Consider the following 26,618-nt stretch of genomic DNA (forward strand, 5'->3'; position numbering starts at 1 on the left):
GACTTTAACCTGCATCACTGTCAACAACGCAATATATTCACCTTGAGCTCATATTTGACTGGCAAGTTTGTGAGGGACGGTGGTGATCATTTAGGCTAAATTAATCTGCTGTCTGTGCACTTTTTTCAAATTCAAAATAGGCCTATAAACCAATTCCCAGGCGCTGGTCCGTTATCGTCTTTTTTCTTTTTGTTTTTTACACAGCCATAAGCTATAGAACAATTAGGTACTTGCCATTTATCATGAGGATGATCATGACACATAAGCAGCTCTGTGATCACCATCATCCATCCAGAGCAGGATCAAGACATGGTTAAGTAATGCGCTCCTGTCAGTGGGTGTTAAATGGTTAAATTAGGAGCACTGATGGTTTTCTTCTTTGTGAATCAATAGATGCGATTGAACTTGTCATCCACTAGATTTTTTTTTCTTTAAAAATAATAATAAATAGTCTTTATATCTTGAGGCGACCACATGGATCTCAACTTGTGAGACAGATATAGTGTCCTTGTCTACAGGTCTGTGTGTCGCCAAGTTGAGCATCTCTTTCAGGGTTAAAGCGCAGGGAGGGACATTTATTTTGAAATACTGCACATTCCTGTGGGGTTTCTGTCTCCCCAGTGAGCCTCACTTTCCCATCTCGGATAGTCCAAAAAAAAAAAAAAATCGGGGTGAGTAAAAGAGAGAGAGAAAAGTGAGCAGGCTTTTTGAGGTGAGGACTTTGGCACAGGGTCTCTAGGAGCCATGGCGGCGTCTGCACCCTCCTCCTCCTCCTCCTCCTCCAACACCACCACCACCGGCGGCGGCGGCGGCGGCGGCGAACCGGATCCTAACTCGACAAATTTACGACCACCGGGCTCAAGTAAGGTTCCATCACGGATAAAAATGCTGCTTCACGTGTGCTATTTACTTTGTGGGCAACGCCATTAATCATCTCCATCGAGGATGAGAGAGAGAGAGAGAGAGAGAGAGAGAGAGAGAGAGAGAGAGAGAGAGAGAGAGAGAGAGAGAGAGAGAGAGAGATTTGACAAAAGCTTCCTTCGCCACAAATCACCGCTGCATTTCATCCCCCCCGGTAGCTACGGACCTCCGGGCGTCAGACAGACGGAAGCTGTTGTCAAAACTGATGTGCTCCACTAACATCACAGTGAGGGCAATTAGCCTGAGGCTGCACCACCATCTTACCATAATTGTGACAAAATGCTACGAAAATGCATTATATTTATATGTGATTATTATTATTATTATTATTGTATGTATTAATTATAATAGGCCAATAAAAATAATCATAATAATGCTGTGTTAATTGCTGTGCATTCATATTTTTCTTTTTCTTCTTCTTTTCCCATGGTTTGGCTAAAATGTGCTCTGGCAGAATAAAGTGCCTGCATGGAGAAAAAAGAAGGAAAAAAAATGAAAATTGCCCCTCAAGTGCCTGTTAATTCACCCATACATTAAATTGCCCCTAATGGCACACTTAAGTATTGAAGCCCTGGAGAAGGGGCCCTGTAGTGGAGACCAGAGTCCTTTCAATTGTCAGCTGATGGTGCCACAACAACAAGCCTGGTTCTGTCAGCGAATACACATTTGAATTGATGTCACAGGTGTAGCAGCCATCAGCTTGAAAAAATTAAAATCTGCATGTATTTCTATTTCTATTGAGTGAATATTGCTTCTCACCATGATGTGATGAAAAGCACTGATTTATAGTGCTGTCGGGCCCCATGCAGAAATATTAGCCCTCGAGCTGCAGAATGTAGCCATAGTATAATCTGTGCACATCTGCTCCTTTTTCTTCCTTTGTTTTCCATTTTCTCTTCTATAGTTTTCCCCTTTTCTTACCCATCTAATTTCCTCTGACCTGAACAGAGAGAAAAAAGAAAGGAAGAAAAGAGAAAATCATTGGGAGGACTGAGTTAAAGTGCGTCCACTGAGCTGAGCAGGGCAATGATTTCTCTAATGATCCAAAGCAAGGGTTAAATTGGGATGTGGGGAATGGGATTGCCCCCCCAACACGCACCCGTCCCCCACCCTCATCCTCACCCTCCTCCTCCTCCCACGCCCACTCTCCTGCCCTCCCCTCCTCCCCTAAATTACTGCTTTTGAGGATTTGGTCTATGCTTCTCCATCCAAGGTGCCCCATCCCCTCTCTGGCTGGAAGCCCTTGATAACGCAGTAATTCTCTATCTGTCACCGGGCAGCCGGCTCATGTCTACTGATGCTCCCATTTTAACCAGCATCTTTTCCACTCACTTTAGATCTTTTAAGGCTGGCGTGCATCCCCAAACGGCTAATTAATTTTAAGTCCCCGCCGAGGTCATGAACGGTTAGGCCCTACATAGAGAGGAAATATAGGCTAATCCAGATCCAAGAGTCCGGGGGAGTGCGACTAAATGTTCAAATAATCCCCAGACACCAAAACACCCTCGGTAGCTATTTTTGTTTCACCATGCCACATCACTCGACCCCATGCTTGTCATTTATTTTCAGCATTCATTAGTGCAAGATAAATAATATGCACTGCAGGATTTTTACGCATCTCTAAGGCCATCTAATGATTATTATTATGTTCAATAAAAATTATTTCCAGGCTATGATGCTTGGTGTGGAGTTGCTCACGGATGTACTAGAAAATTGGGAATGAAGATATGTGGTAAGTTCTAAATTTTTCGTTTATTTTGCAGTAAATTACACAAAAGCATGAATTGACAGGGAGAGATATAATCTGTTGGTTTCAGTGTCCAGACGCACTGATGGCCCGCATCACTTTACCCGCGGCTCAGTGGAAAACAACGCGAATTTCTGGACGAATATGATTTAAAATACCATCCAAACAAAAAGGAACCATTTAGATATTAATCCCATTATCATAGCTGATTACTGATCTCGGTAATTAATCTGAACAAAAAAAGGCCCCAAAAGCATCAATGCAGCTCTGCAGCTGGGGTGGTGATGGAATAAAAGAACAAATTATAGAGGGTGGATTTTCCCACTTTGAGACATTGTTTCAGTGTCAGACAATAATAGTAAACCAAGGGCGGACTGACATCCTCCATAATGGTGAATGTCATGCATCAGCGCGCAGCAGTTTTTTCTATTTTTGACCGACACGTTCTGCTGGTTCCATTAAGGCCATTTCATTAATTACACAGGATTATAAATAAATATGCAAAATACCATACATATATAGAAAGAAAATAATGTTTTTTTTTTCTTACAAGACGCTTGTTGCACATTTTCCAGGTGGGATTTCTCAATTTTTATTTTTATTTTTTACTATATTCTCCCTTGCAGGTTTTTTATTGATCAATGTTCATCTCTTAGGCTTCCTCGGCGGCTCACTCCACTGTGTCTGTGGGCTGTGTTGATATCGCACTACTTGTGATGTTTCCTGCGCATCGGAGGAGCTTTAATAAGAATTTACAGCCGCTACATGACAGCGATGTGTGTTTTTTTTTTTTTTTTTTTTTTTTTTTTTTTTGCTTGGCTGGAGTTTGGTGCTGATGTCACCGAGTGTACAACCTCCCACGGAGCCCTCCGCCCATAAATAGGACTCCCAGTGCAAGGACGGGACCTTTTCCTCATAGACACACACACACAGGCTACACACATACACACACACACACACACACACACAGGGATAAAGATAACGTGCGGTGTAGATCTTCGGGGACACAGGAGATAAAAGTCAGAAATGGGAGTGTAGAACTATTAGTGGAAACAGTAGGCTAGAAGGAAAAAAAAAGCTCTTAACATGTATGGGAAGTTTAACCACTCCATGGACTCCTCTTCTTCTTGTAACCGTTTAGGATTTTTGCAGAAGAACAACAGTTTGGAGGAGAGGAGCAGGGTGGTGAGCTCCTTCAAGGAGCGCGCGGCCAAGAACCTGCTGTCCTGCGACAACAGCGGCGGAGAGGCGCGTTTCAGACGCACGGAGACGGATTTCTCCAATCTGTTCGCCAGAGGTGAGTGAGACGGGGAGGATGGATGCACATTAATGACAGTCTCCATTTCAGATAACATATGATGCATTTAACATCAGGTATGAAATAAAATGTAAAAATGTGTAAAGATTTTTATCTGGATTCTAATAACTAAACGTGCAAATTGTGAACAAAATAAATAAATCAGTGCTTATAATGAATCATATTCTTTTAAGACTAATGCATTTGGTTGTGCATGGACAGGCCTATTAATTCCTTCAGGCTTAAAAAAAAAAAAACTGTTGGAAGTTGCACAAAATAAATTAGTAAAAGTAATTATCAGCCTGCTGAGAAACCCAGAGGTCACCATGGAATTCAGCAGCAATATGTGAGAAAGACCTGTAAAAACTCCCACAGCATGAAAGGACTCTTTTAAGTTAACACCTTTTTATTTTGTAGATCTGTTGCCTGCCAAAAATGGAGAGGAGCAAACCATGCAGTTCCTCCTGGAGGTGGTGGAAATCCTCACCAGCTACGTCCGGAAGACCTTTGACCGATCCACCAAGGTGCTGGACTTCCACCACCCCCATCAGCTGCTGGAGGGCATGGAGGGCTTCAACCTGGAGCTCTCGGACCAGCCCGAGTCCCTGGAGCAGATCCTGGTGGACTGTAGGGACACCCTGAAATATGGAGTGAGGACAGGTGAGAGGCCACAGAGGGGCCGCATAAGCCTCCACCAATCAATAACTCTCATTAGCTTACATGCCAGTGTAATGATTACAGATAAGGCTTTTCTCGCTCACTGATGATGAATTGTTTTCTGGGGATTATGTTGCTTTGTTGTCTCTCTATCAATGGCAGGTCACCCCAGGTTCTTTAACCAGCTGTCCACTGGATTAGACATCGTTGGGTTGGCAGGAGAGTGGCTCACCTCTACAGCCAACACTAACATGTGAGTACCATGACACAGAGGCAGTTCTTTAAATAATCTTTGTCCTCCATAAATACAGTCATGCAGATAATGACTGAGATGAAAGTAATAAGCATTAGATCCAGACTGGGGGGTGATTAGGGTCATTTGATTTTACTCTTTAAAAGCTTATTTGTACTCTTCATTTTTCAATGGACTAGAGGAGGAGAGGCTTTCAGTTAGATGAACGCTTCAAGTGACGTGCAGTAATTACTGTCTTTGGCTGAAGAATACCCTTCATGTTCTAATAGACTGTCAATCAGGCGAGAAAATAAAAAGGCACAAAAAGAAGACATTTGTGAAGCTACTCCCCCGCAGTATTGTCGATGTTGGCCTCGGCACAGACTGTGGTCACATAATTCAGCCCTGCAGGCAAACTAAATTGCATATTGATTCGCATTCACAGTTTACATGGTGTCTTTGTTTCATGTAATGCTAGTTCCTGTGACATAACAATGCCAGGAGGGGAGAGAGAAAAAAAAGCCTCTTCCTCTCAGACCATCTGTACACATATGACCAACCAACTGCGACCCAGCTATGACTTGAATGTACACTGAAGATATATCTTCTTTATACTTCAGACCTGTACAAGAGCTCTGCAATACATCACATCTTTCTTAAACTCAATACATAGCTTTTCTTAATACTATTTACAAAGTTATACTTATTATAACAAATAACTATTACTATACTACTACTACTACTACTACTACTACTACTACTACTACTACTACTACTATTTGCCATATGCTGCTCCCGATTTAAACAGATGGTTGAGTAAAACTTACTGCAGGGCTGTTGCATACGATTGCACATGTGTATCTCATGAAGCTACTGAACAATGGTGATGAAATAAGGAGGTGAAACTTGCAGGAGAACTGGGGCCTCCTGGTGACCATGTAGTCAAAGGTGCATTTATAACAGAGGCTCATTTGCACCATGTTTCCTATACCCATTCCTATTACCATAAACAATCATATAAGTGTAAATTGCTGAAAAATTCTTCGTCATTAAACCGGTCACGTGTCCGCAATTATTCTATTATTACAGGCCTTATAAATGCAACACACAACAACACAGTTGAACAATGTGGACAATATTATAATGCAGATGGAAACATTTCTATTATGCTCATGAATCTATGTGTAAATGGTTGGAAGACATCGTCAAACAGGCTCTGTTCCAGTGCGCTCTTGTAAAAGGGTTGTAAGTAACCATCAAATTCATCAGTGTTTAATAAATCTGTAACTAATGCTTTATGAATCAGTTATAAGCCATTCAGAAAAAAATGTTGTGTAGTCTTTACGAATATGAATTTCTTTATTAATCCCCAAAGGGAAATACATTTTTCTGTCAGCTCATCTACCATTTGCAGAAGAATTAAAAAGTCTGATGGCTGTGGGTACAGTATGAAAGATCTTCTGTATCTCTCTGTCCTGCAACAAAGAGAGAGGCGCCGTCCACCATCGTTACTTCTTTTGTCCATCAAGGTGTTATAAAGTGGATGATCCGTGTTGTTCAGGATGGCCTCCACCATCTTCATTGTGTATCTCTCCACCACTTCCCCCAGAGAGTCCATCCTTACTCCGATCACAGAGCCAGCCTTCTTGACAAGCTTATCCAGGCTCCGTGCCCGCTTTTCCCCCAAACTTCCTCCCCAGCAGACTGCAGCATAGAATAAAACACTTGCCACCACAGACTGATAAAACATCTGTAGCATCTTACTACAGATGTTTAGGGATCTGAGCTCTTTTCTCTGCCCCTTTTTGTAGAGTGCATCTGTGTTGAGGGACCGGTCCACCTTGTTATCCAGGTGTATTTATTTTCAGGGGCTTGGACCTACCGAAATCCATGATCATTTCCTTTGTCTTTGGGGTGTTCAGGATGAGGCCGTTGTTGTGACTCCAGTCACTGAAGGCTTTTATCAAATCCCTGTATTCGGATTCCTGTCCATTCCTAATACATGCCACAATAGCAGTGTCATCCTAGTATTTCTGGATGTGGCAGGACTCAGAGTTATATTTAAAGTCTGCTGTGTACAGTGTGAACAGGAATGGAGCCAGGACAGTCCCCTGTGGAGCCCCTGTGCTGCTCATTAATGTCCCAGAAAAACAGTCTGTCCTGTCTGTCAGGTAGTCTGTGATCCAGGAGACAAAGGAAGAATCCACTCCCATCTCTATAAGCTTGTTTTTGAATATGGTGGGTTGGATGGTATTAAATGTGCTTGAAAAATCAAAAAACATAATAGCAACAGATTCCAACATGTTGTTTATGACCAATCTTCGAGAAAAAGTTGTGCAAAGGATATGGACTTAATTTGATTTATTTGAAACTTATTTCATTTTAAACTTATTAATAAGAAATTATAAGAACATTATTAACAAATAGAAATAATTTAGACCAACAAAAAGTAAAAGTATTTCTGACCACCTTGCAACCCCAATTTATCTTCTCAATGTCTTAAAACTGATCTAAGAACCATTGGCAAATAATTTTCTAACCACTGATAAAATGTGTAAAAGCTTAAAACACAATTCAAGTTTCACACAATTTTAAACCTTTATTACAAGTCTGTGTTGAAATTCTTAAACCTAATATCAACAGTCCTGTTTGTCATGGACTTTTTCCTTCTTGCCGGTTCAGCCATCAGTTTGTGATCCACAAAGGGGTTTTCTGTTGTTGGCAACATCACAGGGAATGACTTGAACCACAGGGTGGAGGCTGCTTACATACTTGTAATTTACCTTTATTAATAACTCCATCATCCTAATTACGCCTGGCAGATATTGACTGACACTAATAGACTGACAGTCACATCCAGGTCTTACATAATCAGAATGAGTGAACGTTGTCTGCATGAATGAATGCAGCGAAATTAATGTGCAACATCGGCAAAGTGTCATCTGACTTGTTTATTTTTTCCCTCTATATAAGCACCTTGTGTCTATATGCTAAAGATGCTGTGGGGCACAATGCGGCATTCTGTTATGTTCCACTGATTCATTTACTTTCTTTGCATGAATAGACAGATACTTATGTAATTAGAAGCATATTGGTCTGGAGAAGATGGATGAGCCTGTCTGTGCTGTAATTCCAAATCGACTCGAGGGGACTTTAATGTACTTTGATGATATGGAATAAAAATTATATACTGTACTTCAAGAGGAGAAAATGTGAAGAACAGTCCTGCAATGGGAAGATTGAAGGACAACTTTGTATTGTGAGCTTCAGCAGGTTATTTTTCTCTTTCTGTAATGTATACAATATACATCAATTGTTAAAGTTGGAATATTCATTGGGTTAATCTCACTTTCCGCAAAAACGTGCTCCTCGTGTGATACCCATGAGCCTGAGACTGCGTGGTCTCTGTTTTCTGTGTCATTTCCCTGCAGCAACAACAAGATGATGTTGTCACTGAACTGTGCAGAAGGCTGTATCTGCTCCATCCATATAGAGACGGCAACATGCTCAGAGACCGTGCTGTAGCATTACAGCATACAAATGCCTGTTGTTAAATATCATTGTATTTCATATTGATCCCATCAGTCTCCCCAACTGCCTTTAGGTGTAATTGAGTTTAGTTTGCAGTGAGAAAATTGTATTACTCATATACAATTGTTCAATTAACATGCAACTGGTAAAGATTTCACATATGCCATTGGCAGAAGGATTCACTTGGCTTTTTTCTACCTTTTGTTTTTCTGGTTTGTTCCAGGTTTACCTATGAGATCGCCCCTGTCTTTGTACTAATGGAGCAGTTGACACTGAAAAAGATGAAAGAAATCATTGGCTGGCCTGATAGAGAGGGTGATGGAATATTTTCTCCAGGTAAGAGCCAAATCTCTGAGCCAATTTGTCGAGGCGCCACGGCTCTGAATTTGTAGATTTCACAGCTCAAAGATCTTATCTTGGTTCGAGCCGTGGAGGATGAACTTTTACTACTACTAAGACCACTACTACTACTACTTGAGGAAAAGTATCAAGACTTCCACTTCAGTTTTACAGGCTAAAGTTATGTATAGAAGTTCCTAGGTGCTGGCATCAAAATATCACAACGGCCACATTATGCAGAATGGTTTTCAGAATACAGTACATTACCCCACTGCAATTATTTACACATTAAACATGTAGCCCACATACTTTTAATGGTGCAGTTGGTAAAGGCGAGGCTTGTTTAAACTAATTTATATCTTTTATTGATATACATTATTTTATTATTTGTATTGTATTATTGCATCATCCGAAGGTGACTAAAGCTGTGAAATAAATCTAACAGCATAAAAGTCATAGTTGTACATGTGTAACTGGGAGGTACTAAGAATAAAAACTGCACCTTCAAGTAAACTTATGTAATGTATTTAATGAAAACACTAAATGTACTCAGTTTCTTTCCACTTTCTTTGCAGGAGGAGCAATCTCCAACATGTACAGTGTGATGATTGCCAGATACAAGTACTTCCCTGAGGTCAAAACCAAAGGCATGGCAGCTGCTCCCAGACTGGTCCTCTTCACCTCAGAGCATGTCAGTCCTACACCGTAGCAGTTACACAGAGTTTAACAAGAATCACAGTATCATCGGCAAATGTTTAATTTCCCTTTGAGCATGCGACTGATCTACGTCTGTTCCTGCAGAGCCACTATTCGATCAAGAAAGCCAGTGCAGCTCTGGGCTTTGGGACAGAAAACCTGATCCTTCTGAAGACAGACGAGAGGTTTGTTTGATACTTAACCCGCAACATGCACGCATCCTTGTACAGCGGCAAATATCTGGAATAGTACATGCTTTCTTCTTTTCCAGAGGGAGAGTCATTCCTGCCGATTTGGAAGCCAAAGTAATAGAGGCCAAGCGAAAGGTGAATGTCAGCAACAGTGACTCAGACATCTTCCCCATTAATTTATTTATTTGCTTCTGTCAGTGGCTCCATACACTGAAAAACACTCACTGGATTTTAGATGTAAGGAATGAAACACTTTATTTTGCCAGAACAGGAAAGTTATTTCAATGAGGTTAATGCTTCTGTGTCCTCACATGTGACGCTGTCCTGGTCTTAAGTACCTCTCCTGGAAGTAATGCTTCAAAGGCAAAGTGATGTGTAGACTAGAAGAAATTGGAAAGCAATTACGCCCCAACAATAGGCACAGACAGGAAGAGTGCATTATTTGAGAAATGTGTTTTAGCCCATCTCTTTGATGTCAACAATCGCTGGGAAAGAAGCAGCGTAACAACTTGAATTCAGCCCAGCCAACGTCTCCTTTTCTTTAACCTCCAGTGTTTTTTGTTTGCAGGGGTATGTTCCGATGTTTGTGAACGCTACCGCTGGTACCACGGTCTACGGAGCCTTTGATCCCATCAATGAAATTGCAGACATCTGTGAAAAGTACAATATGTGGCTCCATGTGGATGTAAGAGAACATTGCTGATCTTATATTTAAAAAAACATGTGATATCCCCTGTGAAGCTATTGTTAAGCCAGTGTAATAAGTACTGGCCAATGGTAATTACTACAAGGAGTTAATAAAGTACTGCTGTAATAAATATGTTGTGTCCTGTGCAGGGTGCTTGGGGAGGAGGTTTGCTGATGTCCAGAAAACACAGACACAAGCTGAATGGAGTGGAGAGGTAAGAGAAAAGCACTACTGTTTTTTTTTAAGCACATCAAGTTGAGTTTAATTGTCACAGACAGTAAAAATGGTTGTCTTTTGTCGTGTAGCTTCTTAAAGTCTGAAAATAATTATCAACTGGATGATGGAAGGTTTGAAAAGACATTTTCATAAATGCCGTTTGAGTTGCATCATAAGAAATGTAGAATCTGGTGGTTTGAATCTTGGTATAGGAGATCACTGTTATTTTTCTCAGTCACTGCAAATGCATAAAAAGAACAAAAACATCCTGTCGCCCAAACAGCATTTTTTCCTTGAAGGCCACCATTGTTTAAATGATGGCTATAAAACCATTAACAACACACCTCAAATTGGAAATAAGGCCAATTTGTACTCTCTTATTGTGATTTTTAAATGTTTTATTCCCACCCATAAACTACAGTCACAGTGTGTGATTCACTTATCAGCAAACACAAATGCTCGCAATATTGTAGCTTACCTCAAAACGATGGAAGCTGACTCAAGGGACAGCTTGACAACCACACTTGTCTGTAGCTAGCTCAAACAAGTTACTTTGCAAAAATACCTGGATTACTCACAATGCACCGGTCCAACAAAAGCCTTTGTCAATGGGACACAACCAAACCCACGATAACAACAATAATAGATGCAACTGCTAGCTTACAAACACATCAGCCTGCTGCAGCCATAAGAGGGCAGTGAATGACAAGATGAACACAAACGATTCAAACGCAAACACAAACGAAGCAGTTCTGAGATGTAAAGAGAGATATCGCTCTCACTTAAATGTTGTTCTGATTGATGTCATATTTAACTTTAACTGGGATGCCGTATAGCTCAGTGGGTTGAGCAGGTGCCCCATATGCAGAGGCTACAGACTAGTCCTCGCTGCAACCGGCCTCGGTTGGAATCCCGAATCTGTTGGCCCTTTGCTGCATGTCATTCCTCCTCTCTCTGGCTCCCCATTTTGTCTCTCTCAACTATCCTATCAATTAAACGCAAATATCCCCCCAAAATATACTTGAGAAGATATTTAACTGGTAAAGTCCTGCTAACCTTTGGTGCTGAATCTACGTGAGAAAATAAATGCCGCTTTAAAATCATGGCCAGTAAATTGTAAAATCTGAAATCTGTAGTCAGCTCAAATGACCACAGGTATTTCAAACTGTGCCTTTCAAAAGCCTCACACATGGATATTGGAATGAAATTGCAAATGTCAATGTATTTCTCAGATTACCACTTCTGTTCCCTGACTTTACACACACACACACACACACACGCATTACGCAGCTGCCTTTACTGTTTCAATATCTGTACAGAGCCAACTCAGTCACCTGGAACCCTCATAAGATGATGGGAGTGCCGCTGCAGTGTTCTGCCATTCTGGTCAGGGAGAGGGTGAGAAAGCTTTTCACTTTCACTGCTGCACATTCGGCCACAGCACGTGCCGTGGCGTGTACACAAATGATCACAAATCCATGCACGCACAAACAATTTTCTGCTTTATCTCTCATCACCGTTGTTTCCATTGCAGGGATTACTACAAGGCTGCAACTCCATGTGTGCTGGCTACCTCTTCCAGCCAGACAAACAGTACGACGTCACATACGACACAGGCGACAAGGCCATTCAGTGTGGCCGCCACGTTGATATCTTTAAATTCTGGCTCATGTGGAAGGCAAAGGTACTTACACTCCTCACCTCTACCAATAATGCTGCAATATCCAGAATGTGATGATAATAACTCTCACTTTTTCTTTATTTCAATTCAATCTACCTAAAAGGGAACAGTAGGATTTGAGCAGCATATCGACAAATGCCTGGATCTGTCAGCATACCTCTACAATAAGATAAAAAGCAGGGAGGGCTTCGAGATGGTGTTCAATGGAGAGGTGAGATTGTTATGGCAAACAGATTGCAAATATATTTCAAATGAACGCATATTCACTGTACTAAAGCTATTACTGTAAATAAACATGAATCAGATTTCACTGGATACTTAAGTCTTTAGTTTACTTATCTGAGCTTTTCTGCTCTGCACAACTCCCGGCTTTTGCTCATTGATGAACAGCTGCAACAGTGCATTTAGTATCTTAACTTGGTTTTAGGATTGATTGGGTCATTATGCATCGCTGACGCGTTGACAAGAAAAGCTGAAATTTCAGAAGGCGCTTGATATCGACGCTCATTACAAATGTTGTTCCCATTTCCCCTTATCAGCCGCAGCACACCAACGTCTGCTTCTGGTACATTCCACTGAGCCTGCGAGGCCTGCCTGATGGTGAGGAGAGGCGGGAGAGGTTGCACAAGGTATTGACTCATTAATCTGCTTTTTAAGCTTTGTTTCTTCCTACCTTGCCCTCTTTAGTAACTGCTCAGATTCAGGGATTCATTAAGGAAAATAAAACACAACTGAGTGTTTGTATATATTTGTGGTTTGCAGAGTTTGGATGGTAACAATCTATGTCTACCCACAACAGGTGGCCCCAAAGATCAAGGCCATGATGATGGAGTCTGGGACCACGATGGTGGGCTACCAGCCGCAAGGAGACAAGGTCAACTTCTTCCGCATGGTCATCTCAAACCCTGCTGCTACCAGGTCAGACATCGACTTCCTGATTGAGGAGATCGAGCGACTGGGCCATGACTTATAAGAGCCACAGCTGTATCGTAAACCCACCCACCCTAAAATATCTGTCTTTTCTGACTCTGAGGAGCCCAGAGCTTGGCTTTCCGTTCGTCTCATACAGACACAATGCACAACAAATAATAATACGCCCTGTGTGTCTCTTCTCTGTCTCTTCTGTCTTTAGCAATGACGTATATTTAAAAAATGTACACAACAAATTATCCGAGTGATGACACAAGTCTAAGCTTGAGAGAATCACACAAGCGCACTTGTGTTCTTGGTAAACCAGATGTGAAGTGTGGAACAAACATATATTGTCAATGTGATGAGTATAACAGATGTTTCTTTTCATGTAAATATGAGAAAGCAAGAAGTCCTGAGCACTTGGAGTGATTCTGTCATACAGCAACGATAAAAATGTCATTTTACCGTTAAATACCGTCAATATAGAGATCAATATTAAAAACAAAATGTGATCACAATATTTTTTCACAACTAACAGAGCACAAAGTAGGAAACTTACAGCACACACACATATACCAATTTGACTACTGGTGCTCCTGTGTCACCTATGTAATTATCAAGCCAGATGCACCGCCATATTGTAACCTAGCTGTTACTTTCCTTTGGTATTATATAAGTGGGAATATATAACACAGTCATTGTAACAGTCACTGTACTTGAGTGCTGTGTTTTTAGAGATTTTTGTGTAGATTGTGTATAGTATTGTTACATTGCCTTTGTGCCAAATGTGTCCACGTTTTACAGTGAGAAAATCCTATATGTAAATCAACCATACAGTATAATATGAAATAGAATAATGACTTTATTTATATTGAGAGATTATAATTGTGAATAGGTTATCTGCTATTCTGTTCCATTTGTAATGTATCCTCCTTCATATTTGAAAAATGCTGTATTTTATCATAATGTGTCACAATCACAAAGTCTTTTAGTGTATTTGTGAACCAAAGAAGGGTTGAGTTACATTTATGAACACATACACAGCCCTTATTTCTCCCTTATGGATGAATTCAGATGTTTATAATAAGAATATTTAACTTATCACCCTTAACTTTAGTGCAATCTATGTTGTGAAACTGTGCAAAGTCATTGTGATTCACTGGCTCAATATTGTCCAGACACTTGGCTACTAGATGTGGGAGGCTTGACCGGCAGTGCAGCTCCTGCTGGATAAAAAGCACAATGCTAAACCATGATCATGGGGCAGCTTATTTAGGGACATATGATTGTCTGTATAATGTGTTCAGTGGAGTAAAACTATAATATGCAATTTTTGTTTTGTCTTAACATGCTCGCTGTAGGCACACGTTTATGTTGAGAAAAACAATGTGAGAAACTGGAACTATTTATTATTACTAATAATTTTTGCTTGAACAATGAAATGCACAATGGGATTTATTGAACAACTGTACATTCCTGGATTAGCAGGGAAATGTCCTCCCATGTTGAATTCAATGTAGGCACTTTAACTTCCCATCTTTTTCAGAGTATTACTGTTGTATTCACAGCGCTAATAAAGACATGAGCTCTCCAACATCTATGGGCACAATTTTTGCAGTTTGTAAAAAAGAAAAAAGGACCTTTAAACTTAACAAAATAAATATATGTGGTGAACGACACTGATGTGAGAGCATCTTGGAAACCTTTCAGTCTTTGCTTTCATCTGACACTGCCTTTACTCCTTCACTGCTGCTACTAATGATAATTATGATGATAATAATAAATGCTTTCTTTTGTCAAAAACTGGGCTTGCACACTGGAATTGAAAACACAAAGATGACTATAAAACACTGTTAATACACCAAACAAATGTTTCATGTTTGATATATTATATGGGCAATGCATGAGTGTATATATATATATATATATATGTATCTATATAGACTACGCACATGAGTTGGTATTTTGTATTGTGCCGTGTGAAAAAGTGCTGTCAACAGATTACAGAGCATAAAAAATATTTTTCCCTAGCTTTTTTGAAACTCGAATTATGAATGATTATGAATGGAAAAAACTGACAAAGAGCATCAAGGTGGTGACAGCCACAGACTTTCTCTGTACTTATATTCAACATATAGACAGATATATGCAAATTAAATTCAGTACCTGCAAAATAAGTCTCTATAAAATCCCGTAGTAAATGGTAAATGTGCATGTTTTCCATATAGAATTTTTTTTATCTTTCTTTTTTCCCATACAACCTTTCAATCCACCTGGCTGTCACCAACCACTGGTCAGATTAATCACCCTGAAGGGACTTTTTATTGGCTGATCATCACACAGCTGAGATTTCACTCCACTCCTCTCATTACTCACACTTTTAAGGTATTTATCATAAAATGCATTAGACTGTGCTCTCTTAACATTTTTTTTCCTGAGGAGGCTATTTCGAGGCTCTGCCTGGCTGCGTTTTATTTTCGACACAGCTGTAGAGGGACTGGCTGTTTCAGAGGCTCACCTCCCATCCTCCACCAGGCAGACGCTGTTTCTTTGTTTCATGGTTGAGTGCAGCGATCATTACAGACTCCAGTGTCACTGGCTGCTTTGTAAAGTTACATGGAACAGAGGATTAAAGGAATAACCACACATAATGGGGTAAGAGAGAAGACAACCATTGACTTATAGCTATAAGAGAGGGTGTTTTTTCTCTGTCCTATATCTATATATTTATTTATTCATTTTTGTCAGTATAACTGGGGGTTAAACGTGCCAAAGCGTAATGACATGGCCAATTTAGTAGCAGGTGTGGGAGAATCTCACGATGATTAAAATGCAAATAAAATCAGGCCTCCAGGTCCTGTAGTTTGTCACAGTCTAGTGACTCTGGACATGAATGAATGGCCACCCAAAGTAAGTTCATACAAATACCAGTCTATTAAAGACAATGAACAAAAAGGGTTCATCATTAGATTACAATGGTAAATTCAGCTGGGAAACACAAGGCTGTAGCTGGTTTAAGGCTATAGAATCAATATTTAGCAGTATTTCATCAACAATCAGTGGCGCCATCAATTTTACTTAGGAGCATAATTAAACTTTGATCAAGAAGAGATCAGGTCAATAAAATGATGGGGAGCTGGAGCTGCTCTGTTTTTGCAGTAGCCTCTGTCTCTGGAGGGTGAGTGGGCTGGCTCTGAACACCAGACTGTAAAACACTTAATGTCTGTCTCTGCACTATGGTCTGTTCACCCTCCATTTCACACCTGGCACACACAAACTCAGACACATTTGGATTCAGCACTCATTTTAATGCTGCAAATGAAACAAAGACTCATTAGGTGCACTACCTTTGCACCCAAGTGTTGAATCTATTTCACTTAAGTCAATTCATATTTTCATTTTTGTTTTATTTGTGAAAATTTGTGAGGCCGAGGCAAAGTTTCCTTTTACACACAATAGGTCGCTCAGCCATCTATCCCTTCTTAGTGGTGTTACTCCCCTCTCTCTCTCTTATACATCTATGAATCTTGTCAGTGGTGCCAAATATATCTCCCGCCTCTGGGAATCACTGCCACATTAGCTTCCTGATAGATACTGACATTCCCATTGTGTAAGGCAAGTTTAATGAAATGATGATGATGATGATGATGATATTGACTGCGGGCTGCTTGCCAGCCCTTCCCCCCCTCCTTCTCTCCAGACACCATTCGTGCACATGTGCTGCTAATTCAGCCTGAAAACAATCTTTAAAAATAAAAATTGCCTTTAGTTTTATTCTACTTAAATATAATTATGTGTTCTTGTTATTTAAAACGTGTGAATTTGCCTCCACAATTTGTTTGTTTTGCTCTCAAATTCAAGCCAAAGAGCAGGCATGCTTGACATTAAAAAACTGTGATAACAGAATCAATTGTAGCACCTTAAAGCCTCTCTCTTCTAAAGTAATTATAATGGGTTACACTTATCTAAATAGCCTCCTCTTATTGACTGCGTGTCCACATCTTGATTAATCTTGGCAGAAAGTAAATTTTAAGCAGGAGATAAATAGTCCACAGACTGTAATGTGCCCATCTCCATGGCTGGGGAGTGTAAACCTAATGTGGTGCTTGTTAAAGTTGAAAGGCTGCTAGTAAATGTCTCTGTTGGACATTTTCTAAAGGAATAAGCATGAGCCCAGGAGCAATTACACTGCAGCTAAACAAGTATCTGTGTGCTGATAGATATCATGCATGCTAAATGAATGAAACAACCCGTAGCACATAGGATCCTGTGCTGTAAAGTGTTTGAGTATTATGCTCTGCTGTTCTCCACACTTAGATGTTTTTTCCTGCCTGAATAGAAACCATAGGTCAGGGCGGGACAGGGAACATGTGTCTGATGCTGCTGAAATTAAAATGATAAACAACAACAATAATGATGTGATAACTGCCTGTACCGGTGTTTGACTCTGCTGCTTCGTCATCTTAACACAGGCTTTTCTAATTCACTTAGTGTTCTATCTCTGCCTCCCAGCATAACAGACTACATAATGTCAGGTATTTATTACACAACCCTTTCATCCCACAAAAAAATGACCCCTCGCAGACACACGACATTAAGCAACTAACCCTGACAACAACAGCTTATGATGTTTGTAGTTGTGGCTTTGCTTACTCTGTGGAAATGTGCGCAGACTTGCAGATATTCATCAAATTATGGACATTTTAATTCCACTTCTTTGTTAATGTCTCCCTCGTCTCCTCAGTCTTGGTATATGTGGTACAAACGCCCGAACAAGCATCCAATGCACTTCTTTGCAGCTTAAGCTGTAAATTCCTTGTAAAACTGAAGAAGTATAAATCAGAGAGACCTATCCAGAACAGTGATCGTAGAGTTTTAAAGCGTCAGCAGGCTTCTGCTGAAATACAGAGTTTATTTATCTGCTCCTTGAGAGAGCAAGTGTCACCATGTAACATATATTTCTCACTTGTAGTAAATAATGGATATAAAGATCTGTTACAGTGGGACAATGATGAAAGGGCCACAACTAAGGACTGTTTCTATTATTGACTACTTCTGATTATTATTTTCTCAAAAATTCTGCCCATAAAACATAGAATAGCAGAAAATAGTGGAAAAGTGTTATTGTCCAAAGAACATCATGAAATATGTAATGTGCACTCACAACAACCAAAGATATTCAGTTTACAATAAAGACAGGAGAAAACTGCAGCTCAGTTGGCTTGAAAATGACATGTGACTAATCATTAAACTATTTATTAATCACCTCAACTGTGTATGTAAACACTGATATTACTATCTGTGATAAATAATGCTAAACAAGGATACAGATCCTTATATATTTTTATATTTTCAAAAAAGTATGTTAGATTGAAATAATATCAACTAATATATTGACTGATCGGGGTAGTAAGCAATCAATGAGTACCAACTATCTCATTAACAATCTGGCAATATATGACAATTTGTGAACATTTTCACAGCTTCTGTGCTCATAAACATTGTAAATTGTATAGTATACACATAAAGATGTGCTATATCAGTATTATGAATGTGATTTTTGGGGACTCATATCAAATCATTTGGCATTTAAAGAACACACTTCTTATTTCATTTCTGTAAAAAAAAAAAAAATGTTAAAGGTCATAGACGTTTGTTGACTGTCAGAAGTGGTTTCAGATAACATTTCTCATCATTTCACACATTTTAAGCAAGAGACAAAGTGTAAAATAATAATTGCAGAGAAATATGGATTATAGCGTTGGCTCTGTTAGTGCCACCGTCTTTCAGTGGATCGTGCAGAGCGAGACAAAGAAGGTGAGCTCTATGTCAGTGGACGCACAGACTGACAGGATAACTGATGATTGATGAGGAGAATCATGATGCTGAGCAAGTTTATTTCAAATTATTTGATAAGAGCTGCTGCACTACAGAGATATCCAATTACATATACATTAATCTACTCCTCCAGCACAATGTTCTGTATAGCATTATCCTTATTATCACTGTTTGATCACAGAGACTATTTTATTCTCTCGCATCTTCCCTGGCTCTTGTCTCTGCTCTGATTGTACGATCGAATCCAAAGCAGCTGGTCTCTGAATGAAAACTAAACAGGTTTTAAAGTAAAGCTGAGATTTTCACAAGTATTGTTGAGTTAATAGTCATGGGGACAAGATGTTACTGGCTAAGATGGTCATCATTCATTTTTCAGAACTGTGTACAAAGTTTAGCCTGTAAACAGTACACAACTCATGGCTACACACAACATACTCACAGCACTGCGGCATTAGGGATTATTCATTGGAAGGATCTGTTCTCTTTTGCATAAAAAGTATGAACATTACAAGGTGACTTCCAAAGTCCAATTCAGTTTTACCCAAGAAGTACTTGCAGCAAATTACTTGCACTTAAAAAGTCCTCATTATAAAGAACATTCACTTGAATGATTGATTTGCCTTAGTGCAGCCAGGTAGGGTTCACTCAGACTGTATCATTAATGTATATAATACAATATATTGCAGAATTTAATCGTCAATTAGCTTAAGATTCAGTTGTAAAAAAGGACCATATTTTGTACCAAATTGTTGTGGCGTGACAGTGTTGAGAGGAGATACCAGCAAATCAAAATTGTAAAATGCATGTGTAAAATGCCTATACCACTGACGAGAAACTTCACACTGGGATTGACTTCGACTAGAGGATGTAACTTGAAATTTGACTTAGCAATAAAAAAAAGTACCCGAGTGTCCATAAACCTTCAATTTGAATTAATAAGGTCCAGTGACTGATTTGCAGGTCTTCGAAAGATTAAGGAGACTGAGCTTCTTATAACAGGCGATGCAGGTAACAGGTTTTAGTGTTCAGTGAAACTAAAACTAAAATAGTGCATTGTGTTCTTCACCTCTAGTTTAACATCAACTTGCCAGCAAATAACCCACGTGCTGGTGGATTAATTTACATTAGGTTCTCTGTGAGTCTGCTAACAATGAGAAATTTGTATCATTTGACCTGTGTCTGTTTATTTGTCAGAAGGGTCACCAAAATAACGATCTGATATCACTAAACTTGGTGCTGGGGTATGGGTCAGGGAAGAAACAAGTAAAATGTGGTGCATCTGGATCAGGTATGTAGAATGACATGTCCTTCTAGTTATGGCAGGGTTGTCAAACGTGTGGTCCGTGGGCCAAACCCAGCCCATCAGAAGGTCCAATCTGGCCCCTGGGATGAATTTGCCAAGTGTGAAAACTAGACGACAGAAGAGGCATAATATTGTTGAAATTGCACAGACTTTTCTCATGAAATTTCATGATGTTCATAACGTTTTGTAAAAGGATAGTTCACTAACTCTTAACATGTAGCCTAGTTATTCTTCTTTGCACTAGATACAACAAACAAAGCAAAATTTAGAGTTCTCATAGGTCATTATAGGCCTAGGCTACTGTTATTTTACTAGTCCGGCCCACTTGAGATCAAATTGCACTGTAATAGGCTGATGTGGCCTCTGAACAAAAATTAGTTTGACACCCCTGAGTTATGGTGATACCTCATCAACACAAATTTATTCAAGACTATGCACCATGTGAGGCCCAACACTTCATTTTGACTCATCTTAGTTGAAATTTTAACTCCTCGAGGCAGTTAATAACAGCAGCAGAAGAAGAAAAACAACAACTGTGGACTTAAATTCTTGAACAATCTCTAAACCTGCATGAACATTTACCTAGGTGTTGGTTTTAAAGCGAGTCAAGGTGTTGCAGTGGATAGACAGACAGAGGTCTGCAGCAGCAGCAGCAGCAGCATCAGCAGCACCGCACTACAGCGGAAATGCTGAGAGCCCGGAGGAACAGCAGGAAACACGGAACTGTCGCTGACATGATCTGGAGGAGAGTCGTGTGCCGCTGAACCAGCAGCAGACACATCATCCAGCCCAGCCCAGCCCTCACACCCGCAGTCAGGGGGACATGGGCGGCTCTCAGAGCGTCGAGATACCCGGCGGAGGGACGGAGGGCTACCACGTCCTCAGGGTGAGACACAACAACTTCTCATGTCCGGCTGAAACGCAGCAGCAGTGTATCGGTGGTGATCCTCTCTCCTCTGCTGTGTGTCGGTGCGGAGACGCGGAGAGGAGGGGGAGGACCGGAGAGGACCTCGTCAGCTCTCCAGTGTTTTAACTCTGCAGCTGTGATGTTTATAATGTTAACATGAACTCACTGACGGTTGTCATGTTACCGGGTGACGTCACCAACAGCAGCTCGGTTAGCTCGCTAACGTTAGCCGCTGTCAACGCCTAATAACTGCCGAAATATTTGAAATAACGCTCGTCTCTGTGAAGCGGAGCCGCTGTAGTTGCTGTTTGCGTCTCTTCACTCGTTTAATTTAATGTTTTATCATTTACAGTGGGTCTGTTATTACTAGCTAAGCCGTCTGGACTTTATTAAACTCTAGTTGGCATTTCACGTCGTGACAGGAAGGAAGGATCCTGTTTTCGTATTTAATCTGAATTCATATGAATGACTTCTTGTATGGCGCATTAGTGTTCGCGCATGCGCAGTAACAACCGAAAGCTGGATTTCTACATCCATGCTGCTGATCATCATCACCTCCTCCTCTTCCAGGATCCATGGCTGTCTGGTAAAACCGGTGTAGCCGCTGTGTGACCACTAAAAACAGGGTGTTAACCTCTTTTCTTCTGCACAGTTGTAGGCAAAAGGTGTGGGGAAATTACATATTTTGTTGATTTTGACATCTGAAAACATCTGTTATGTTTTATTTTCTTAATCCAAAAAGACAACATGCCATCTTCTACATCTGAAAACACTATACCATATATTACAGATAGATAAGGGTCAGCAGGTCTTTATGGAGCTCTACATAATTTGCATATAGATAGCATACAGCAATAGGAAAGTAAATGGGATTTTAAGCAGTGAGGATGATTGATGCAAATCACCAGCCACGTCCCTTATTCCAACAAATATATGATCCATTTTGTCCATCTTGCAAGTGTCTAAATCATGCTTCGGTCTCAGTAGGAGAGTCTGGTCTTTCTCTCTCACACATCCCTGATGATTTCAAGATTGTTATCTACATTTGCCACAAACAAACATTATTTTAGTATGAAGGTGACCAAGAACCTGATGGCCACTGTGGCTTTATAGTAGATAAAAGCACGGGAGTATAATATAAGCTACAGTCAGATGAATTTGGGGTTCAGGGTTCATGGTTCAGGGTTCAGGGTTGTCACTGAGTTGGACGTTTGGGCCACAAGCTGCTGCATGTCATCTTCTTATATGAAACTGCAAAACACATCTACTTCAGTGCTACTATCAAAGCACATTTTTTGGTACCTTCCTGTTTCCATTTATATCTGCACTTTTAAGAAATATTTAAGAAAATTAAGAATTTACTAAAATATGTTATCAGTCATAGGGATGTTTACTTTAAATTCATTTTGCTGTACGAGTACACTTTTTTATATGGGCATTTTACCTGTAATGGAGCATCTTAGCTTTGTTCCACTGGTATTATTACTTAAGATAAGATTTGAATTCTTCTTCACACACATTTCACTAAGCGTCTCATCATTTTATCCCATTTCTATGATGCTCTTTTGCACAGGTGCAAGAGAATTCCCCTGGTCATCGGGCGGGACTGGAGCCATTCTTTGATTTTATCATTTCCATTTGTGACACAAGACTGGTAAGTTTACTGTAAATAAAAATTTAAAAAATAACTTCCTGGAGCTGCTGGCTACAAGTATGAGTGACAGATGATTTGAATGTTATCTATCGTAGAACAAAGACAACGACACCCTAAAAGAGCTGCTGAAGATGAGCGTGGAGAGGCCCGTTAAGATGCTGTTATACAGCAGCAAGACGATGGCGGTGAGGGAAACAACCGTCACGCCTAGCAACATGTGGGGCGGCCAGGGGCTTCTGGGCGTCAGCATTCGCTTCTGCAGCTTTGAAGGAACCAATGAAAATGTTTGGCATGTCTTGGTGAGTGATGGAGGAATAAAATAATGGGTAACACTTCATTGTAAATATACTGAATTATTAATTAAAACGCATGAATACTCATTTGTATGTAGTTTATGAATACAGTTAGTGCTTATCAATGATGAGTAAAACATTTTCAACTGTGTTTATAAACTACAAACAAATTAATATTCATGTGTTATAAATTATGAATTCAGTATTTAACAGTTATTGCTGTGGACTTATATGTCTGTAAATGTTTTTTTACAGGAAGTAGAACCAAACTCACCTGCAGCTCTGGCTGGTTTGAGGGCCTACGATGACTACATCATAGGGGCCGACAGCGTCATGAATGAGGTACTTTGCTTTGCAGGCGGGTCGTAATGTTGATATAAAAAAAGTGGCAAAGTGCTTTAAGTGCTTTGCTGTGCTTTTCTGCTCTGTGAACAGAGCGAGGATCTGTTCTCGCTCATTGAAAGCCATGAAGGGAAGGAGCTGAAGCTGTACGTCTACAACACGGGCACGGACAACTGCCGCGAGGTGCTCATCACTCCGAACTGTGACTGGGGCGGAGAGGGCAGGTAATATGACAGGCAACAAGGAGATCTCTGTTTCCGTATTGGTTGTTACTCTTTCGAAATGAATGAGTACAGACAGTTTCTATTATGGGGACTATTGTTGTTACCAACTTGGCACATTGGAGGCTTTTTTTCCCCAATAAGACTTAACTAACCTAACCAGTAGGATCAATAGTTTATATCAAAAAGAGGCCATCTGAATTAAGTACCTGCCCTGTCAACTTCTGCAGTTGTTAATCAAGGCTCCACTCACTTTTCTGAGGAAATACAGTGGTTGAAACTACTGTGGATCCCAAAAGGAGGCTGTGTGCTATGTGAGAAACAAAATACAATATAAACAGTAAACATATTCCGTCGCCTCTAGCCTTCTGAATGAAGATAGCCAAAAATCAGTCTTTTTCGTTACATCTACATTGATTGCCCTCACTGCATTGCTGTTCTTCTCTCTCTTCAGTCTAGGATGTGGGATTGGCTATGGCTACCTGCACAGGATACCTACGCTGCCATTCACAGAGGGCAAGAAGATAAGTTTCCCTCCACAAAGTCCTAATGAACTCAATCCTTCACTTAAAGACGGATTCACAGAGGTAGCTCAGCGTTTACAGTATTTGCATCCAAAGGGAAAATCATTACTTTGACGTCATCTGGCGCTCACACCTAGTGAACATTTTACTGAGATGAAGTGATTTTGGTCACCAGGTCCATCTCTCTGCTGTCGTTCCAACCGTTCCGGTTGCTGTGTCTTCCTCTGCATCGACTGGATTAGAGCAGTCTCTCACCGGTCTGTCGGTCAGCTCTGATCCAACCGCTGCATTAAACAGTCTGCAGACAGGTACGCCATCACTTCTGGCTGTTTGAATTGATGAGGCTGACTGAACTGTAATATGGGTAGATAAAGTGAAACACACGAGGAAATTTCAAAATTTTGCCGATCAAATACCCCCTTTACAGCTGTCAGGATAAAGTAACTCAAGTTTTGTTTCAGGAGTCACTACAGTGCCAGTTCCCAGCCATTTGTCCCCCTCACAAAGCCCTCCCCTCTCCGTCAGCTCTGCTCCAACAATACCAGGTAAGTCAGCATTATTTGTGAGACTTATAGCTCTACAGGGCTGATACCCAAAGCCAAACTTGTTATTTGACAGACAAACTGCAAACCTAACATCATCTAATACATGTTGCACAGGCCTAATGCCCCTACATGGAGGTCTTCCACCATTGCCTAATTTACCAAACCTCAACATCCCCATGCCAAACATGGGCCAAGTGTTTGCACATGGAGTTGGATTACAACATGCAGGTATTGTCTTGTTCTTTGGAGGGTGCTTGGGCTAGTTGTAAATAATCTTAAACTTTAAGTCTGGTATAAGTCTCTACTTGTCTTGCTATAAACAAATCCTATGAACACACTGAAATCATGGATGAATTGATTTTTACTAACAACTGCATGTGTAGTCCATTGTTGTCCAGAAACTATTAAAACATATCAGTGGACCTGGACATGTTTTTAAAAATGTGTCTTTCATTGGAAAAAGGTTCGAGTTTTGGGCAAAGAGCCATAGACTTCATTCAGGATGTATTATGAGACACTGACTCATTGTTGGGTTTGGGTTTAGATGAGATTTTAAAAGGATAGGTTTTACAATTTTTCCAAGTCTGTGTTATGAATGTCCAATCGCTTCTTTATACTGCACATACTGGGCCACATGCAAAAATAATAAGTTATTGTTTTATGTAGTTCAGCATCCATACAGCTAGAGTTAGCTATTGTTCAATGAACAGTATAAAATTCCTTTGTTCAACAGCAATGGAGGGATAGTAACAAGGGAACTTTGTTGTTAGGATCATATCTATATAACTGCTGAGGCCTGATTAATTTAAGATAAACAAGTTAGAATTGAAAATGTGGCAACCAATCCTCCACTGTTGGTCTTCTTCAAAAAATTAAATGGAAAAGAAATCACTAAAAGAGTTTCATTAAAAACAAAAAAAAAATGTAGGTGACAGCTGTTTGTGTTGTGCTCCACAGCTCTACCACTTCCTCCTCTCAACCTCCCCGGTGTGGTGCCTGGTGTCACTCTGCCTCCATCCGACCTTATTCTTCCCCCCATCACCACTAAATCAGCTTCAGCTGTTACACAAAATACCACAACTCCCACTTCCACCATCCAAATGAACAGGTCACTGACCAAAACCCCAACCCCAACATCAATGGCTACCTCTGAATCAATAAATATCACTATGTCTGCAGACCCATCTTAGCAGAGAGCACCATTTAAGGTTGTCAGCCTGCTCTCAAGTCTTTACACGATATAGACAGTCTGTTAGCTGCACTGCTCAGTTGACAAGTCGCTCCTACAGTGTACGGATTGATGTACGGATGCTCCTGTATTTTAAGGACACTGGAATTACGCTGCTGGTTTTCCCACGTGCTGCAAAACTCAAGTTTTCCTGGTGTCAAAAGAAAATGATCCAGGCAGTGGCAGATATTCAACCTCAAAAGAAGATTGTTGATAGACAGTGGAATAAAAAACACAATCATTTCAGCAGAGACACAACAGCAGGGCAAGTTTTTAAAAATAATTCATAACTCAGTCGTAGTAAAATGTTATTTAACAAACTATGTGGACTTTTTGAACAAGTGTGCAATATGTGGGAAACAGGGTGTTTCTCAAATGTAAAGAAAAGTATCTTTGCATTTTATTTGGGGGTCAAACTGCTTAATCCCCTGTAGTGTACTACTGAGGCTCCTTGAGATAAGCAGGTTTGCTTACTGCTGTAGTGATTTAAATATTTAACGGTTTTGGTTTTGTACAAATAATTTGTTTATTAAGACATTGTAACCTTGATTAAACTAAGGTCCCCCCCCCCATATCTCAGCCTCTGTTTTTATTTCCATGCATGCTGATGCAGTACCACACAAAGCCACAAAGGGTCAGTATAATCTCAGAAAAT

The 26,618-nt window shown here is 40.3% G+C and overlaps 2 protein-coding genes across 2 annotated transcripts; both read left to right on the forward strand.

Annotated features, from left to right (window-relative positions):
• Positions 1 to 744: 744 nt before the first annotated feature.
• On the forward strand, positions 745 to 13,169 carry LOC311004283 (glutamate decarboxylase 1; the record flags this gene model as incomplete). The annotated part of the gene is made up of 16 exons (XM_083996271.1): positions 745 to 862; positions 2,591 to 2,653; positions 3,810 to 3,965; positions 4,383 to 4,625; positions 4,785 to 4,875; positions 8,609 to 8,721; positions 9,300 to 9,415; positions 9,526 to 9,605; positions 9,692 to 9,746; positions 10,180 to 10,296; positions 10,449 to 10,513; positions 11,835 to 11,913; positions 12,050 to 12,199; positions 12,300 to 12,407; positions 12,736 to 12,825; positions 12,996 to 13,169. 16 exons carry the CDS (start codon positions 745 to 747, stop codon positions 13,167 to 13,169), a joined length of 1,818 nt encoding a protein of 605 aa, XP_083852397.1.
• Positions 13,170 to 20,992: 7,823 nt separating this feature from the next.
• On the forward strand, positions 20,993 to 26,517 carry LOC311004311 (Golgi reassembly-stacking protein 2-like). Its single transcript, XM_083996308.1, has 10 exons — positions 20,993 to 21,135; positions 22,730 to 22,810; positions 22,906 to 23,109; positions 23,359 to 23,445; positions 23,539 to 23,669; positions 24,121 to 24,253; positions 24,366 to 24,498; positions 24,652 to 24,735; positions 24,850 to 24,963; positions 25,693 to 26,517. Exons 1-10 carry the CDS (start codon positions 21,073 to 21,075, stop codon positions 25,923 to 25,925), a joined length of 1,263 nt encoding a protein of 420 aa, XP_083852434.1. The 5' UTR covers positions 20,993 to 21,072; the 3' UTR covers positions 25,926 to 26,517.
• Positions 26,518 to 26,618: the final 101 nt, after the last annotated feature.

This window comes from Trachurus trachurus (genome assembly GCF_905171665.1).
Source record: "Trachurus trachurus genome assembly, chromosome: 21".
Lineage (NCBI taxonomy): Eukaryota > Metazoa > Chordata > Actinopteri > Carangiformes > Carangidae > Trachurus > Trachurus trachurus.